Raw genomic sequence first — 17,143 nt, 5'->3', positions numbered from 1 at the left:
TTTGCTCATTTAAACAGACGTCTTGTACTGAATAAAAACCTGAACCTATCTGCTCACATATATTTTTCATATCCCACTGAAGTCAAGGGAAGATATCCCAATGGGTTCAGCTATGGATTGTCTTAATGGCTGTCTGAAGTCTTGGGTTGTTCTGATTCCTAGTTAAAATAAATCTCTACTTAAAAGCTGTGGATACCAATTTTCTGGAGCAAACATTCCTGATCGGGTATAGACCCAGCTCCTGCTCCACTGTCAGCCCTGGGGTCTCTTGTCAGGGGACACCTGCATTGCTTTCCAGAGCTTTGAGTGACGCCCTTCTCTAATCCTGGCGCCTGGAATGAAATGATGCACCACAAGACAGTGGGTCTAGGGAACAGTGGGTGAGGGAATAGGGAGATTTCTGTCCACTTGCTTTTATTGCATGTCTTTGTACTAAACTAGGATTACCTAATAAAAGAAACTTTTTTTTGTTTGTTTGTTTTAGAGACACTCAACCTAGGGTTTCTTTACAGGTCTGTGAGTTAAAGCAGCACGCTGAATTCTTTCCAAAGTTGTATGTGACTGCCATCCAGTGGGGGCTCCAGTGTAAGCAGCTGGAACGGAGCAGCCTGCAGTCTTTGCATGAGATACTAGCCTCTCAATTTAATAGAAGACACATAATAAAAAAGGAATTAGTAGTGTCAAATGATATTTGAAAAAAGTTATTACATTATTTAATGAAAATTAAATAGAACCCCTGCATACACAGACGTCGATGTAATGATTTTGTATTAAATTAGTTTTAAAATTGTATTTTAGATTTTTCATTACAGCTACTTTTCTTTAAAAACTGAATAATTTAATTTGAGCTTCATACAAACATACAGTGTGGCTTTGAGTGTTACACAGATGAAAATAGGTGGCAGTTTCTGAGGAACTTGCAGTTTCAGTTCTGAAGTCACATCACGTCAAGGCAGACTGCCTTTTTCTGAAGTTGTTTGGATTTAAGCAGAAGTTCAATAAAATGCTCTTTCTTTTAAATTACTGTTCACTTAGATAATAAAACTAATCTTGATGGGAGTTCTGAGACTAACAGAGATATCAGTCTAAGGGCAAACATAATGTCTGCATCACCTTAGTAGTCTTGGTAAAAAAAAAGGCGTAAACACAAACACATACCTTATATTCACCCTGCGGATATATTTATATCTGAATCATTGTCAACCCAGCCTGTGCACTGCTGTGAAGTTAAGGTTTTTCTTTATGCTGGAGATATTTTATTTTAAAAAATTGTCCAAATCAGATGGAATAATAATGCTGTAAGGTTTAATCTCACACCATCTGACGTCAATACATCTCTGCTATTGACTTCAGCAATAGCAGGGTAAAGAAGGGGGTGTTATCATCATGATCAATATAGTATTTCTCTTCTGCATTATTATGATGATTTATCACTTTTGTTACAAACTTTTCTAGTCCTGAACAAGGGCTTTTTGTGCTAAGTTCTATAATAATACATAACAAAAAAGGTTCCTGCTCAAAAATGCCTACAAAGTTAGCACAGACTAGGCATGAGGCCCTAAGAAAATAACAAGGTGGTATGCAGGTGTTTAGATGGAGCTCCTAATGAGTATGATAGCAGTGTATGAGAAAGCAGGAAGATGACTATGAAAATCAAATGGGAGGTATTATGCCATTCTTTTTATTGGTGAAATAAAGATGATTATTCACCTGCTAAAGGTTAGGAAAAAACTTAAAACAATATTTTTAATACTGTGATTTTATTTATTTTTTTTTTTTTTTCCTAGTACAAGAGGAAAGGAGCAGACTGGAGAGATAATTGTGTAATTCCTTAGGCCGATCATGGCCACTCTCGCTGCAATTCAGCTCCTTCCTTAGTGTGGCACTAGTGCTCCGCTGATGTGTTTCTGACGGGTCAGGTCCTTGACCCAGGTTAGTGAGATGAGATCAGAGCCAGAGCAGGGACAAGCCATGGACTGTAAATGAGTAGTGGATCCAGAGAAACAGTCAGGACCATAAACCCAGCATTTTTTACTGCCTTAGACTGTCACAGACCTGCAGCCTCACTGCTCATCTGGAACACAGGAGGAGGTACACACTTCACCAATGTGGTGTAAGGCAAGCTAAAGGTTTGCATTGTGCTTTGAGCTCTGCAGACGAAATTTCTATAGAGGTATAGTAAATATTATTTTAGGAACCACTCCTAAAAATCTGTTTTGCTGGTTTAATGCACTGATTTAGCCTTTAGCATTTTTTTTTTTAAAATAAAGGTCAACTACAGTATTTTATGATTAAGTCTCTTTTATGGAGGGATATATATTAAATATGTGATTAACATGTGATACAGACAGAAAAACATAGATACATTGCAGAAAAAAAACCCCAAATATAAAGGTTCTTTTTTTTTTCCTGGTTTAAAACTTGAATCCTTTATGTGCAGAAAGCTTGTATATATGTCTGAAAGCTGCTGTTGCTCTGCTAAATAATGACAGGGATAATTTGCCTCCCTCTAAAAAACAACAAAAATTTGGATAAAATTTAAAAGGAAATGTAGGAACATAGCTCAAAATGTAACAGAACCACTGATAAGGAAAGGGACACTATTTAGTTTGGCTGCCTTCAATTGAAACAATTCTCTGATGCTTCTTTCACATCTGTTGACTTTTTATTGCTCTCTTTAGTAGATGAATTACAATATATGTTAACAGAAGCAATAGAAAGTCATATAATGCCAAGTCATTAAAATTAAAGAGATCTACCTCAGGTACCTAAAGATGACTTTCACAGGACATTAATTTGTCCAATGTGTACTTCCATATAATGGAAACCACCTATTTCATGATAGGTTTTGACGTTTTTAGCTTTGTCTTGGACTCTGGAATTACTTAATGATTTTTTTTTTTCCTTGTTTCTTTAATTCCAATAAAATTGTATCAAACTAGAAATCACACAGGCCAAGGAAGACACACACTCATCACTGAAAATGCATTATAGAAGAAGGAAATAGTTTCAGCATAAGCCAATGTAAGTAACACATTTGTGAGGCGGATAAGCCTGCTGATACGCTCTGCAGACCTTCGCTCTGCTCTGATATGCAGACTCAGGAAATATCAGACTGTACCATGCTCCCTTCTGACCTGAATGGCCTTAGCTTTATTTCCAAGGAAAACAGGGGTGTAGGGTGAGGAAGACATTTCACTTCTGGGTCTTATCATGATACATAGCCTAGACATGGGCAAAGTTTGGGACCAGGCAGCTGAAACATGACTCTGAATCCAGCAACACAAGCTCTGCTAAAAAGATATGAGAAGGATGGATATGTAAAAGAGTTCCTCTTCTATGGAGCAGTTTTACAGAACAGAAAGTAAAGAGGAATATTATTCCAAAAGGCCTCTACATTTGAAACTATCTCAGCTGATGCAGAGGGTAAAAGTTTTGTAAAGATATATACTTCATCAGCCTGAGATGGGGGTATATGGGTCATGTTTTTCCCACTGTGTATCTGCCAATAAGGGAAAGATCTGATGCCATGTCCTGATGTTCAGGGTGAGGATATTCCACCCGCTTGTTTATTGAAGAGTGAAAGGAGTTCTGGTTTTTGAAAACATTTTGTCTGGCCTTCATTGAGCTGAGATTCAATGGGGGTGTGCTGGCTTACCTTGGCACGTGCCACTAACCAACTCTGTCACACACAAAAGGGAAGTACAATCGTTCATTTATGAGGTTCCTGTCTACCCATAATTACTCTTTTTAACTGAAATATTGTGAGTCACACTGCAAAATAAAGAAATTGAGTAAATTCAGTGAAGGTTTAAATCAACAAAACTGCTTGGAGCTCATGGTCATTCTGTGAGCACAAAGGAACAGGTAAAAAATTAATAATCAGTGAATTATTTGGTCATTTCTGATTCTGGGACACACAATTGAAATTCTGTTCTGCTGTTTCTCGCTGTTGTTTACAGACACTTTTGAGTATTGAACACCTGGTCATTTGCAACCTCTGGAACATCCTTATAGTTGGAAGATCAGGGTCTGTAATTATTTATGTTTTGGAAACCAGATGTTGCTTAGGGTAATAGTCATGATATACTATATCAATAAAGCTTTGTTTTATTTTCAAAAGTTTATTGGTAGCTATTGATAACTTTTTATGCTACTTTGTCACCTATTTGTGAAAAAAAAAACCCAACAAAAACCCCCTGTATTTTCAAACCTGAGTAAAAACCACTTTCTTGTGACTTCTGATTGAAAAAAGAGCTTAGCAGTTATGGGTAAACCAAGTGCTAATGCATTAAACATGCAGATCTAATGTATGGCTCTGCTCTAGAAAATGGTCTGAGTTTGCCTTTCTGTGGCACTAGCGTTTTGAGTAATACATTGCCACTACAGAAGGGCAATACATAGTGAAAAGGATGTATCCCCAGGGATTTTAAATAATTCATTTCAGCAGGAAGGCCTTTGTTATTGATAGAACAAATGATTTTCTTTTTCCTTTAAGAAACGTGTTTGGAAATTCGTTAATTATTCTTTCAATATAATAGAATTACCTGGGTATTAGGAAACAAAGCACAGGGTTAACTGTTGCATTGATGTTAACTATGGTTTACATGTTTTACCTGTGATTAAAGTCCTGGATACTTAAAACATGTTTTATTCATGTCAGCAGCTACAGAATTTGTAAATACTCTCTGACTGGCTCCTTTCAAATCATGAACAGTTCTTCCCCATTCCCTACCAGTGAAATGTTAGCTAAACCAGCCTTCACATTAATCTGGTGTCTAGACAATTTACAGCACTACCCAAAGGAGGCTGAGGCAGCATAATTCCCAGAAAATGAAGGACATAAATAAAGATGGTGTTTCCACATCATTTTCATGGCATAACAATCATTGCCATTTCTAATCCTAGGGTAAATGTTTTCAAAATATGACTCAAAGGGACAGTATTCAGAGAAGAGTTAAAAAATTGTTTTCAGTCTCAAAAACTATAGATGGATGATGGTATACTAAAATAGATCCGTTTATTTAGCATCTTGCAGACAAGATGAAAAGATGTTTTAATCAGCATCTCTAAGAAAGTGTGAAGGGGAGTGACACCTGACACTAAACATTTCTTTCATCTATCAAGTATAGACACAAAGATCCCAAAGTTAAATGTTGAAGTCTGCATAATTCAAACTGTAAATTAGGTGAAAATTCTTTACAAGGATGGTACTTACACAGCATAAGACATAGCCAAAGGATATGGTAAATTTTCTATCATTTGAAGTCTTTAAAGCTAGATAAAATGTCTTTCTAGAAAATTTATTTTACTGCTATCATTATTTTTGGGTTAGCTGCAGAAAATAATTTGGGGAATTTTATGGCCTCTCTTAAGCAACAGCTCAAACAGTGATCATATTCTGTTGAGGTTTCAAAATATAGGAAATACAATAGCTAGGTGTAATTCTACAGCATCAATAATGATGGGAGATGAAATTATAGCCTCACTGAAATCTATAAGGAAGTTCCCACTCCCTTTAATGAGAACAAAATTTAATCTACAATTATAAAATCTTTGATATAGTCATTGCTTTTAAGATGGGGATTATATACAGACTGCCTTGCTCCATCCATTTTATTGCTATGATGTTTACCATTTTATTTTGTAATTCAGAATAGTTTTGAATTAAGTTTGTATGATTTATATTTTTAAAGCATCTAGGAGTTTGCAGTTATCTCTTTTCAAGTAGTGCAGAGCTCAAAATGGAAATGGACTTGAAAAAATTATTCTTCTTCTTGATTTCACTTGGGTAAGGGTCAGATATTTCATTGACCATTTTTTCACACAGATGGGTATATACTCTTGCTTGCCTCTTGTGAAGTTGGAAAATGAAGATTTGTACAGACACATTTTCTGATTATTCTCAGCTTCAGCTGAGTTCAGGTCAAGATTTAGCCATAAAGCCTCATAATTTAGCTCATTTTGTGCAAAGTCAGCAATTAATATTGAGAATGTATGGTATTGTTGTGTACAGCCCCTCCATCACATTTTGACATATTGTCCAAGGCTGAAACAGAGAACTGTCAGCCATCCTTTTGTGTGGCCTTCTGAGAAGATGAGCAGTGGCTGCCGATAGTTTTCCTGAAAGCATACTCATAGTTTTGGACAGAGTTTGTTCAGATTCCTGAAGAAGTTGCTCAGGTATAATCCTTCTCAGGAACAAAGAAGGTGTAATAAGCTGCGACTCATAACCCATTACCAGAAATGGCTTTAAAGCAGGGATGGAGAGAGACCTGTTGAGAATGTACAAGTAAGGAAGCTGAGAGGTCCAGTCTAAGTCTGTTGACTATCAGCTTTATTCCACTAACTCTCAAAGCATATCATACTGGTTTTTTCATTTTTTTTTCTTTTATTTTTCTTTGTAGCAGGCTGATCTACCTTTCTGCAACAGAGCAGAAAAGTCTCTGATCCAGACTCCATCCCCATTTTACTCTGGGGACATGCAAAGAAGCAGAAGGTATGAATCTTGCACACAGGATGCAACTATCACTGCTCTTTAAGGTACAATTTAAAGCCTGCTGGAGGCAATGGAAGGCCTTTCATTCACTTCAATGGGCTTTGGATCAGAACCTCAGCTAGGGAGCTTTTGTCCTTGGCTCTCTTCAAAGAAGATTTTACTGATGTGTGAATACTGTTAATCACCCATGAACACTTGGTAAAGAGTGATCTGGTTTTTATGATATGTAAAATACCCTGCTGAAGCATGAAATCTTTTAATAAAATCAAACAAAGAAAAACTTGCCCTCCATAACCTAAAGCTCAGCTCTTGAAATGTCATTTATTGGAATAGTGCATTCCCCATCCTCAGTCTGGGCTTTTTCTTGCCACAGGTGAACTAATATAGCCTTGGAGGTGCACCATGGTTACTAGTATCTGGTATTTTGCCAGAGGGGAGGGATAGGAACTGTTATTATCAAATGTTAATTTTGTCCACCTCATGGAAACAAGAGCAAATAAGCATATCTTTGTTCCTGAATTTATGTAATTTGCTTTTTCTGGCATGTAAATTGACTGCATAGCCTTAATCTTATCCTTGAGAAACCACTGGCAACGCAATTGAGAGCCTGTTATTTCATGTAGAACTAACTACTGATTTGTCTGCAGTCAGTAAATGTATAAAACTGAAATATAAAAACCATTTGACAGAGCCTTTGCTGCTACCTTCAGTCTTGACTGCCATGTTAGGAATAGGGATGCAATTATCATAACAGCAATTCACACTAAATATTTGTTCTTGGGCTTATTTTGTTACCTTATGGACATACAGTGTTGTGGCTATGTTGATTTCAAATCCCACCTCAAATTCTGATTTTATGTATGTAATCAGTGGTCTCCTGTCTGCTAGCATGAGGTGAAGTCACATAGAGTTCATTAATGAGTCTTTTTTCATATTTATATGTAAGTGAAAGTCCTGAGAATCATGATAAAACTCTAGTTCACACAGTGTATATGGTAGCAATTTATTGCCTGGCTTCAGATTTTTTAAATCTCTCTGGCACTACAGGGTTATTTCAGTAAGTTAGAGAGGCAGGTATTCTAAGTGTGAACTTGCTGTTAAGATCTCAAAAATACTGAGTGCTCTTGAATTGAAGCTTTGATGAGAAATAAATCCTTCTTGTGACACTTTTATGCCATGTAGAGATGTGGAAGTGTGAGCAATAGCACCTGGCAAGCAAGCTGTCTTCTTTAAAAGCAAGCAAACCAGCTGCTCATCAGGTTGGAGAAGGATTTAGCAGGAAATAAAAGTCTACTCAAATGTTCATAGCTCAGATCTGCAAGAGAAAACTCATACTTTATGATTTGTACTCTGAATACTGAGAAAAACTGTATTTATATCTTCTGTATTTTCAAACACTGTGAGGAGTTCATTTTTGAAAACAGGAATAATTTTCAAGTGAACAATCTGTTTAGGAGATTCATTTCTTTTCATATTAGTTCTCTCATTAACAGAAGGTAACGATATAAGTAATAAAATAAACTTATGGTGAATAAACAAAATTTGATAGAAATAGTCTCTTTCAGGATACTGTAAGGATAGGATTTCTGGATTTGCTTTGTATGGGTCCCTTCTTTCCCTATTCTTGCATGTGCATCAGACAGATCACCTCATGTAACAAGCCTCAAATGTATCTCCTTTCTGGTTACATAAACCAGCTGCACTTTAAGCGCATGAAATAGGTTTAAAAAAATTTTACCCCAGCAGAGAAACACTAACCAAAATGTTTCTGGCTCTTCAAAGTCCTAGATAGGCAGTGGTCTCATAAAACACTGGGAACCAAATTCAGGTGAGCTGCGGCAAGGCTGCAACATTTAACAGTACATATTTTCCAAAGGGGCAAGGTATCTCCTCCGATCCCTTTGGAAAATAATTTATTTAGTTTTACAGCTGCCTAAATCATCCAGCTAGGATTCCATAGGAAACATGCCATACTTCCCCAAAATAAAAGTGTTTAACACCAGAGGGACACTAAACTCTACGTCTTCCTTAGCTTCCATTTAGCTGTAGGAGAAATAAATGCAACATCGTGCAAGACAGACACATATATCAATATATATCCCCCCCAACATCCAACAGCCTGAAAAGAGTTTGCATGTATCATGTATATATTTTTTCGGTTATTTGGCATTTTTTGAATAATTTTGTGATAATTCTACTTCAATGCATTCAGTGTTACTCTAAATACTGCCAGCCTCAGTCAAATGACATTGTAATGCACTGAAAAGTTTCCTTTTGATACCTTGAAACAATAGTTGTTGTGGGATTTTAATGAATATATATTTTAATCTTTAGGTAGATAATACTGTGATGGGTACTATCCTTCACCTTTTGGCTTGGTTCCCAAGGAAACTTCCCCTTTTTATATTTCATTTATTACTGGTTTTGGTTTGCTTCTTCTGAACTAACAAATCCAGATTAATGTATCCTATCCACCTGACTCCTGCTGACGAAACTGTTCTTATACCCTGCTTGCAAACTCCATGTTTGCAGATGTGACAACCAGGGAATGAAAAGAGAGTTCTGTAATGACCAGAGAGAAAGGAGGCTGCCTGCAAACACTGACTGCTTCTTGCAGCACTCCCCTCAGTTATTAAAATAGCATTATACTATCTGAAAATTTTGTAAACTGAGATATGTGGAGAGATGAAGTTCCTACCTGTGCTGTACCAAAACCTAAATAAGCCAAAGATATTCAACAATACTCTCTGTCCCAGACTCATGTCACACAAACACTTAAGCATCTGCTCAGCTTTGCAAAACTGCTCTTGCGATTTCACTGGACTGCAGGGTAAATTTAAATTTAAAGACATTCTCATTTGCAGACTCAGGACTTAACGGAATGATATTATTTGCATCAGGCTTCACTACCATTTAAGATGCTGTAGGGTATCCCTCCTGGCTTCCAGCTGCTGCTCCAGAATGGCACAGTTTTATCCTAAGTCCCACGTTATCTATCAGCCCAGATGTCTCTGATGCCCTCAGGCATCTACAGTGACACCTGTATTAGCCCAGCTGTCATCACACTAAAATGAGGATTTCATAACAACATCACTTGATGCAAGGGAGGGAGTGAATAGCTTTTATTAACTCCTGGGAGTGTGATCTGCAGGCAGAACCCAATCTACTGTACTTTTTATTTTCTAAATTGCACCGATCTTTTCAGAGGACTGGAGACCCATCTAGTAACAAAATGCTACAAGATATATGTAATGGAACTAAACAACTGACCTGCAGTACAATGTCCCGTCCATTCCGTGTGACATTAACAGTGTGGGGCTGTCCATTGGCCATGTTTCTGTGGTCAATGTCAATGTTATATGGCTCTTTGGTGCCCCCAAGGTTGTACCGAATTTGCAGATTCCCTAGCGAAAAAGAAAAAAATGTGAAAAGCACCCTCAGGTATTTTGATCTTTATTCACCAGCTATTTTCCCATCTTTATTTTCACATACAGCTGTTATCATTTCACACTTAATTGCTCTCATAGCTGGTCTCTGCAGTAAGAGAAGAGCTGGTGTTTGACATTATAAAGTTACTGGGCTGAAACTGCCTCTAGTTTATAACCCAGAAGTGTGACAATGACCAGCATCTCCAAACCACAGTGTTTGTAAACACTCCAGACTGCAAACCAAACAAATTGGAGTTATGCCTTGAACAATATGGACAATTGGTACAAAACTGAGTACATCGAGTAACACTTTATTGTTGAGATTATTATACTTGCTGCAGTAAAATTCTTCAAAATTGTACAAAGCATAACATTTTCTAAAGAACAAACCATTGACGTGCACTGAATAAAGGCAAAATTACAACAAATTAGCACTGACACATAATTCACACAAGGGACTTCCTTGCTCTCACGTTTAATTGTTGTTGATGGGTGACCGTCTGGACTTCCATGGAAATTTAGTATTATTTTGTGAAATGCAAACCTCAGGTTAGGTTGTTAGAAAAGTATAGTCAGGAGTGGTTAATTGATATTCATAACATACTGCCAGACCAGATCTTTCTTTTCTAAACAAAAGTGAAGTGTCTGCTCTTCATAACACATTTAAATATTTGATTAAAAGGAAGAATGTTTGGAAAGGGAAATGCAGCCCCCACTCTTGATGAAAAATGGAAATATTCTGGCCCAAAAGAGCAGACTTAGACCGTTATAACTATAGATTAGTTGTGTGATGCTGGATTTCACTCATGCACCTCCTTTCTTCCCCATGAAGAGAAAAAAATGAGTGGCATGTAGAATACTCGTATTATCCCATAGAAGAGAGCAGTAGTAAAATCATCCTAATTATGACTTTCATGGGGCACTAAGGCACTATTTGGAATCGAAGTAAATTCAGTTTATATACAGTTTTAATACTGTAGCAGCAAATGGTCCATATCCAACCTTCAACCACCACCAAAATGTTCAGGACATTATATACTATACTGCTTCCTTATTTTAGTCACCTCAGTGAGTATCCAGATTTTCAGAACAGTACATGACACTTTTCACTGACTACTAGGGATATTGCCAGGAGTTCAGCTATTCAGGTGCCGTCATGTGGATGTCTACCTGTCTCCACCATACTGCTGGTTCATGGCATGGGTCCAACTGTTACAGCAGGTTTTTGGTTACTTTTGTTTGTTTAGTTTTGTTTTGTGAGGGAGGATTGGCTAAAGAAACACCACAAAACTGAACAATTGCATGAGTACCAAATCTAGTAGAAGCAGAATAAAGGTTCAGATTTCTAAGTGCTCTACTTTTACATGACAAGGGTGAAGAGATTTTCTCATCAGTTCAGAGCTTCCCCTGAGTGTCAGCCTGTTATTGTCAACTGTGCCTTCAATGGAGAGATCCCGGAGCAGTTGCTTACCACTTGGGTTCACAAGCACAGCCATGAAGTCCGGGGTGTAGGAGCTGACGTACAGTAAGACACAAGGGAACTTGGTGGTGCTGAAGCTGAAGCTGAGCTCTTCCTTGTTCAAGCTGAGGTCAGGTGCTGTGATCTCAGGATCCGCAGAACTCAAAAGTGTCCGGCTAACTAAATCCTTCACGCTAGTCCCTAGGGAGTGGAAATTGTAACGAAGCCACATTCCTTCTTCAAAAAATGCTCCCACGTCTTGAACAGAACAGGAAAAGAAGGATGGGAAAAAAAAAGGTAAATTTAATGTGCCGACACCTTTTGGTTGAAACATATTACTGTGACTTGATCAGTACTAATCTGTGCATGTTTCTACCGCTGCATTATTTAAGCACAATATTTAGGTCAAGAGCCTCACTATTTTCCTATGAGAATGGAAAGAGCAATCTCCATTTTATTGTTGGGTACTTGGATTCACAGAGCAAAGGAAATATTTCCTTTGGGGCACACAGAAAGCCTATGCCTATATCTCATATCAATACTACAGACAAGAATAATTATGATTTAAATTTATTCTCATTGAAATTTTGCGGTAGATAATGCTCCAAGGAAGGAGGTACAAGGAAGAGTGGCTTAAGGGACACAGTAAACAAACAACAGTCAAGGAAAAGGAAAAACAACAGTTCTGACCAGCAAATTTGAGCAGATTTGGAAGGACCTCACAAAGGAATAATGGCAATTCCAGCCCCTGAAAGGACTGGACACAATGCTTGTAAGATATCCACAGCTAACACAATCCTTCATGAGAGCTCCATAATGACAATGCCCTCAGGGGAGATAAAATTAACTAGGGAGCATGACTCAATAGGGAACAAGAGGCAGGAGATACCTGAAGTGTAGATCCCAGGAGGTGAAATCTAGAAAAAGTTTTCAAACCAATCTGAGACAAGATGTGGTGTTCCAACACTCCTGACAGAAAATAAACCTACTTTTGGCAGAATTAACGCTTTCAGCTGAAAAAGCACTAGTAGTGCTTCTCATAATAATGCGGTCCTGCCTCTTTTCTAACATTAAAATCATAATTCCAGGCTGATGTTCTTGCAGCAACGACTGACTTTGATAACCTCCCACAGGAATTCCTGCACAATTGGCCACACTGGTATCACCTACTCCAATGGGCATTGCTTGACTGACTTCATATGGCAGTCATTCATTTGGAGACATCATGGTATTGGATCAGCCGTGCTGTCTGGGACAACATTGTTAAAGGAAATTTTTAAATTATATGTGAACTTGATTAAAAATATGTGTTTATGAACATTTTGTAAGATACTAAATAATGATTAAAAATATTATAATCATAATATAAGAGTACTGTATTCAAAGAAGGGCTCTATGAAATGCTTAAAGCCATAAATGGTCTTTAAACAAAAAGGCTTTCATTATTTACTACTTTTCTACATGATACAAAGTCGCCACAGTTTTGTGAAAAATTGACCATCTAAACAAGAAATTTATTTTTATTCTGTTTTAGCATTTTGAGTCTTCACACAATTCTAAGCAAAGGCTTTATCTCAAAACACATGAAGGAAGGTGCCTATTTTCCAAGCTCTACACAGGCACAGAGCAAGTCAGGAAAGAGCCTGCAGAGTTCATTGAGAGTAGCTGAGCAGAGAGTTGGTAAGAGGACAGGTAGAATTATAAAATTATATTGATGGTTCTTTCCAGAATTTTGCTACACCTACTGCTGGAAAAGCTTTATTTTTTTTTTTTTTTGCTACCATATGAAAATTCTCCCAAATCCAAAATATCACAGTTGCTGTGACCATATGGACATATAAAACACAGAGCCAAGCTGGGTCCCTAAGTGCTATAAATAATTTGATCATTCTGATGGATTTATAACTGCAATTTTATAGGGGAGAACTTAAATCACCTGAAAAAGTTATGGGAGAAGCAATTTCATTTAACAACTATGTTTTGCAGTAGTATCGACTTTAGTGCTCCTGGATTAAAAGTGAAGGGCCCTGTCATGAAAAAACTTCCCCAACTCGTGATGCCCTCTACCTTTAACAGTGGTGTAGGAAACAAGCCTTAGCACACAAAAATCTAAAGCAGTAGCTCCAAGTATTTGCAAGATGGGCCTAAAAATATCCCTATGACCACTAATTTATTTTTCAGCCCCCACTTGTGGCTCATGCAAGCTGCTTCTGGGGCAGATGCTCTACCAATTATGCAGCTGTGGCGCTGGCAGAGCTGCCGGCCGTGCCAGGTCCTGACACTGCCACTGCTGGTGGGGACAGCAGCCCCCGTGGAGGCTCCACACATGAACACAGCACACTGATGCAAAATTATGTTTGCCTTCAGCCTGTTTGCTGCCTGTCATGCCTTTCACTGTAGGAGTAATCTTTGGAATTGCCTGGCTCTGTGCTTGCCCAGGGACTCACGTTCTGGGAATACTGGGACCTTCAGTCCTGACCTCGGCACTGCTCTGGGGCTTAACTGGAAACAGTGCAAAGCATTTTTCCAGAGCTGTAAATGTTATAAATTGCTTTATTAAATGTTCATTACTACAAAGAAAGCTTTAAGTAAATGGTGCTCTCTGAAATAATATTCAGATTATTCTGTGTTTCTGTGAGGTGAACTTGTGGGTCCTTGTGGGTCCCTTCCAACTCTCAATACTCTATTATATGACTTTTTTTTCAAAAAGAGTTTCATGACAGAGCAAAGAATGTTCTGTATGTTTAACTTGATTTTCCCTGAGAAAATAATTTTCAATGTAGCTTTATTATTACAGGCATACAGGGTATTGTAATGAAACTTGAAATTCTCCTCACATTCACATCACCTCTTTTAAAAGGCAGGATAAGAGGAAGGTTCACTTTGGCTTTTTGAGTGTATTGAGCCTTCAATAGGAAGATACTGAATCCTCTCAAGTTCCAGCTCATCAAAGAGGTTGATGCATGTGATTATGCTCTTTACTGAAAGAAGCTGAAATCCTTGTAGCAGAACTGCAATGTGCTTAGCAACTCACAGGAGCAGGCTGTTTAAACTATTAGGACATATTAAAAATAGCTAAAAGATAATTTTCTCTATGTTGAATGCAGTTATATGATGACTTGGAAATGCTGAGGGCTGATCAATGAGAAAGCTACCTACTTGGAGGTCACAAGTGTAGCATCTTCCTGAAGTTGTGCTAGAAGTAGTATGGAAGCCCTTCATGCAGAAAACCATTTGAGCTGCCTGAGTATAGAGGGTCAAATGCAGCACAAACCCTGCTGCTGAAATGTGAAGGAAGTTTCCATGCACAACTCTTTTTTCTTCTGTAATATTTGAAATGCTATCTGAAAAGATGACTCTTGGGACATCAGGCATAAGGCATAGTGAAGGCTGCTCTTCAAACCGCCCTTTCAAGGTGGAGGCCTTAGGGAAATGAATGTGGTGGTAACCTGTTTTCCTCAGAAAGTAATACCTATTTCTACACCAATATGCACTGCAGTCACTCTCTGGTGACAGACTTTTCAAATATAAACACTTTGGGCTGGCTTTGTAGAGGAACTCAGAACAGGAACTGTGGATTGTTAGAAACAATTTTATCAAGCAAGGTGCATGTCCGCAGTGTGAACTGCACGTATGTTACAAAACTGTCCAGCTTCAATTTGGACAGGGGTGAAGCAAAAGCTGATCCAAAACTTCCACAGAAAATGCACATGTACCCAAAACTGACAAACTTATTTTGAAAGTTATGATTCTTTGCTCATCCCCACAGTCTCCCTCTGTTCACTCAGCTAATTTTGTTTTTGTACACTCTCATTCTGTCTGGGATCAGGAGATTTGAAAGACTGGAGGAAAAAGCCAAATATCAATAAAAACCCCCACTTCTCCTACAAAACTTGCAAAATCTCATGACATTTCAGGGGCGGTGCTGTAGACCTAAGAAAATGCAAGTAGGAATCTGATTCTCCTCTACTGTTTTTTACAGCAGTGAAATGTTAGTGTTGGTTCTTCTGTTCTTAAGTATTTATAATAATTCTGTTAGCCATAAAGTCAGACACATAAAGAACTTGTCTTCTTTCTCCATAACCTTTTTCTCACCTCTGAAAAACACTGCCAGCATGGCACAGGTGTGGCTGAACAAAACTTCAGCAAGATATTCTATCTGGGTGCATATGCATAAGAGATACAGAGCTCAGTAGTCTTTACAGCAATTAAATTTGCTCTATGCTGACAGTAGGGATAGGAATGTTAATAGGAATCATCATTAATCAAGTACCATACATTACTCTTAATAAATAAAGAACCTTCAGCTTTGTGGGGCTACCGAAAAAATCCCCAAACCACAACCCCAACCCCCCCAGTTTCAACACACGACATTTTCAGGAGTGGCATTGTGAGAAGTGGAATCTCCCTTCTTTAGCAGGACAGCTCTCACTGACTCAAACTGCCATCTCATATTTTTCCAAGTAAACTGGACCTGATTTCTGCCATCTTTCACCTGAAGACCAAGGAGAAAGTAGTTCTGGTTATTTATTTAACAGGCGTATTTATTTAACGGGCAGGGTATACCTGCCTTACAGAAGCTGGAGACAAAATCCTGACAACTATGAAGCCTGGAAAAGGAAATGAGAACTGGGGCAGGAAAAGACTCTCTTTGTTTCACAAAGCTGACTGAAATGAGTTCTTACAGCTGTAAGCATGTCCCATCTGGAGGCCCTAAATGCCTCCTTGGCCCTGCTCAGATTCAGTAAGTTACATTACTCTGAGATGCAGCTTTCCAGTGCTCAATGATAGGTCTTCCCTGCATGGAGTTCTGGGTGTGAAAAGCAGCTTTTTCACAATCCTAAGCAAGGACAGTCACTGGAGACGTTCTAACACTTGATGCATGTACAAAGATTCTTCAGACAAGGTAGACAGTTGAATAAATCCTCTTTCTTTTTGCATAACTTCCTTTCTTTTTGGATTTTACATATAGTTATGAATATTGAATATAGATTAACCAGAGCTTGCTTGTTCATCATATGGCAAAAAATGTGCAAGGGAGCACCTAAAATTGCTGCTACTTCCAGGTTGCTGTCACAAAGACTAAGACTTGTTTGCTGAAATACCTTCTGCCCATAGGGCATCTGTAAAGGGCCAGAATCTCACAGCTGTTGATCTGGGAGAGAATCTGAGTGCTCTGAAGGTGATAATGCTCATAGTTTATTTGGTTAGCTCATGCAATGTTTTATTCTATCTTCAGGCACATTTAGCATGTGAAATTGAGAAGTGGGGATTTAAAGCTATTGTCCTACATCCTCAAGTCTCATATTCTGTCTACTCTTACTCTAATAATTTGTGATGCATGTTTGAACTTTCCACCAAAGTACAGCGATTGCTTGTGGACATTAATAGAATACAAAGCTAGTGAGGGCTTGCTTCTTCTATATGAATGTATCAGTACTCAGTATAAAAAAGGCTTTCTTGAACTATCAGAATCAGGGGATATACAAAGTAAGGTGCACCAGTGAAACTATGGGGTGTGATCATAAATCCATGCAAAGATTCTCACTACCTTCAGTAGAACAGGATGAGTGCCACAGGAGATGGGGTTTAGTCACCTGATTCATTACACTTCCAACCCTCCCTAGTCAATGCCAACAGGTAGATTCTGCCAGGAAGCAGTTTGATATGCTTAAACAAGGCTGAGCTCTGAACCCACTTTTGTAATAGCCCTGTAAAGCAGGTGCCTTTTGTTCTACCTTCCTATATCTGCACAGA

At 38.2% G+C, this 17,143-nt stretch overlaps 1 protein-coding gene across 1 annotated transcript in view; it reads right to left on the bottom strand.

Annotated features, from left to right (window-relative positions):
• CNTNAP2 (contactin associated protein 2) overlaps window positions 1-17,143 on the bottom strand; it is a 1,035,266-nt gene that overhangs the window by 67,588 nt on the left and 950,535 nt on the right. The window contains exons 19-20 of the mRNA XM_042044203.1: window positions 11,399-11,644; window positions 9,770-9,903 (exon numbers count right to left, since the gene is read on the bottom strand). Of these exons, the coding sequence (XP_041900137.1) occupies window positions 9,770-9,903; window positions 11,399-11,644 (380 nt within the window). The remainder of the gene's footprint in view (window positions 1-9,769; window positions 9,904-11,398; window positions 11,645-17,143) is intronic.

Source organism: Corvus kubaryi, unplaced genomic scaffold, assembly GCF_017639235.1.
Source record: "Corvus kubaryi isolate FWS band 111438036 unplaced genomic scaffold, C.kubaryi_AGA036_p1.0 37398, whole genome shotgun sequence".
In the NCBI taxonomy this organism is placed as follows: Eukaryota; Metazoa; Chordata; class Aves; order Passeriformes; family Corvidae; genus Corvus; species Corvus kubaryi.
This window is presented reverse-complemented; position numbering and strand designations above follow the sequence as displayed.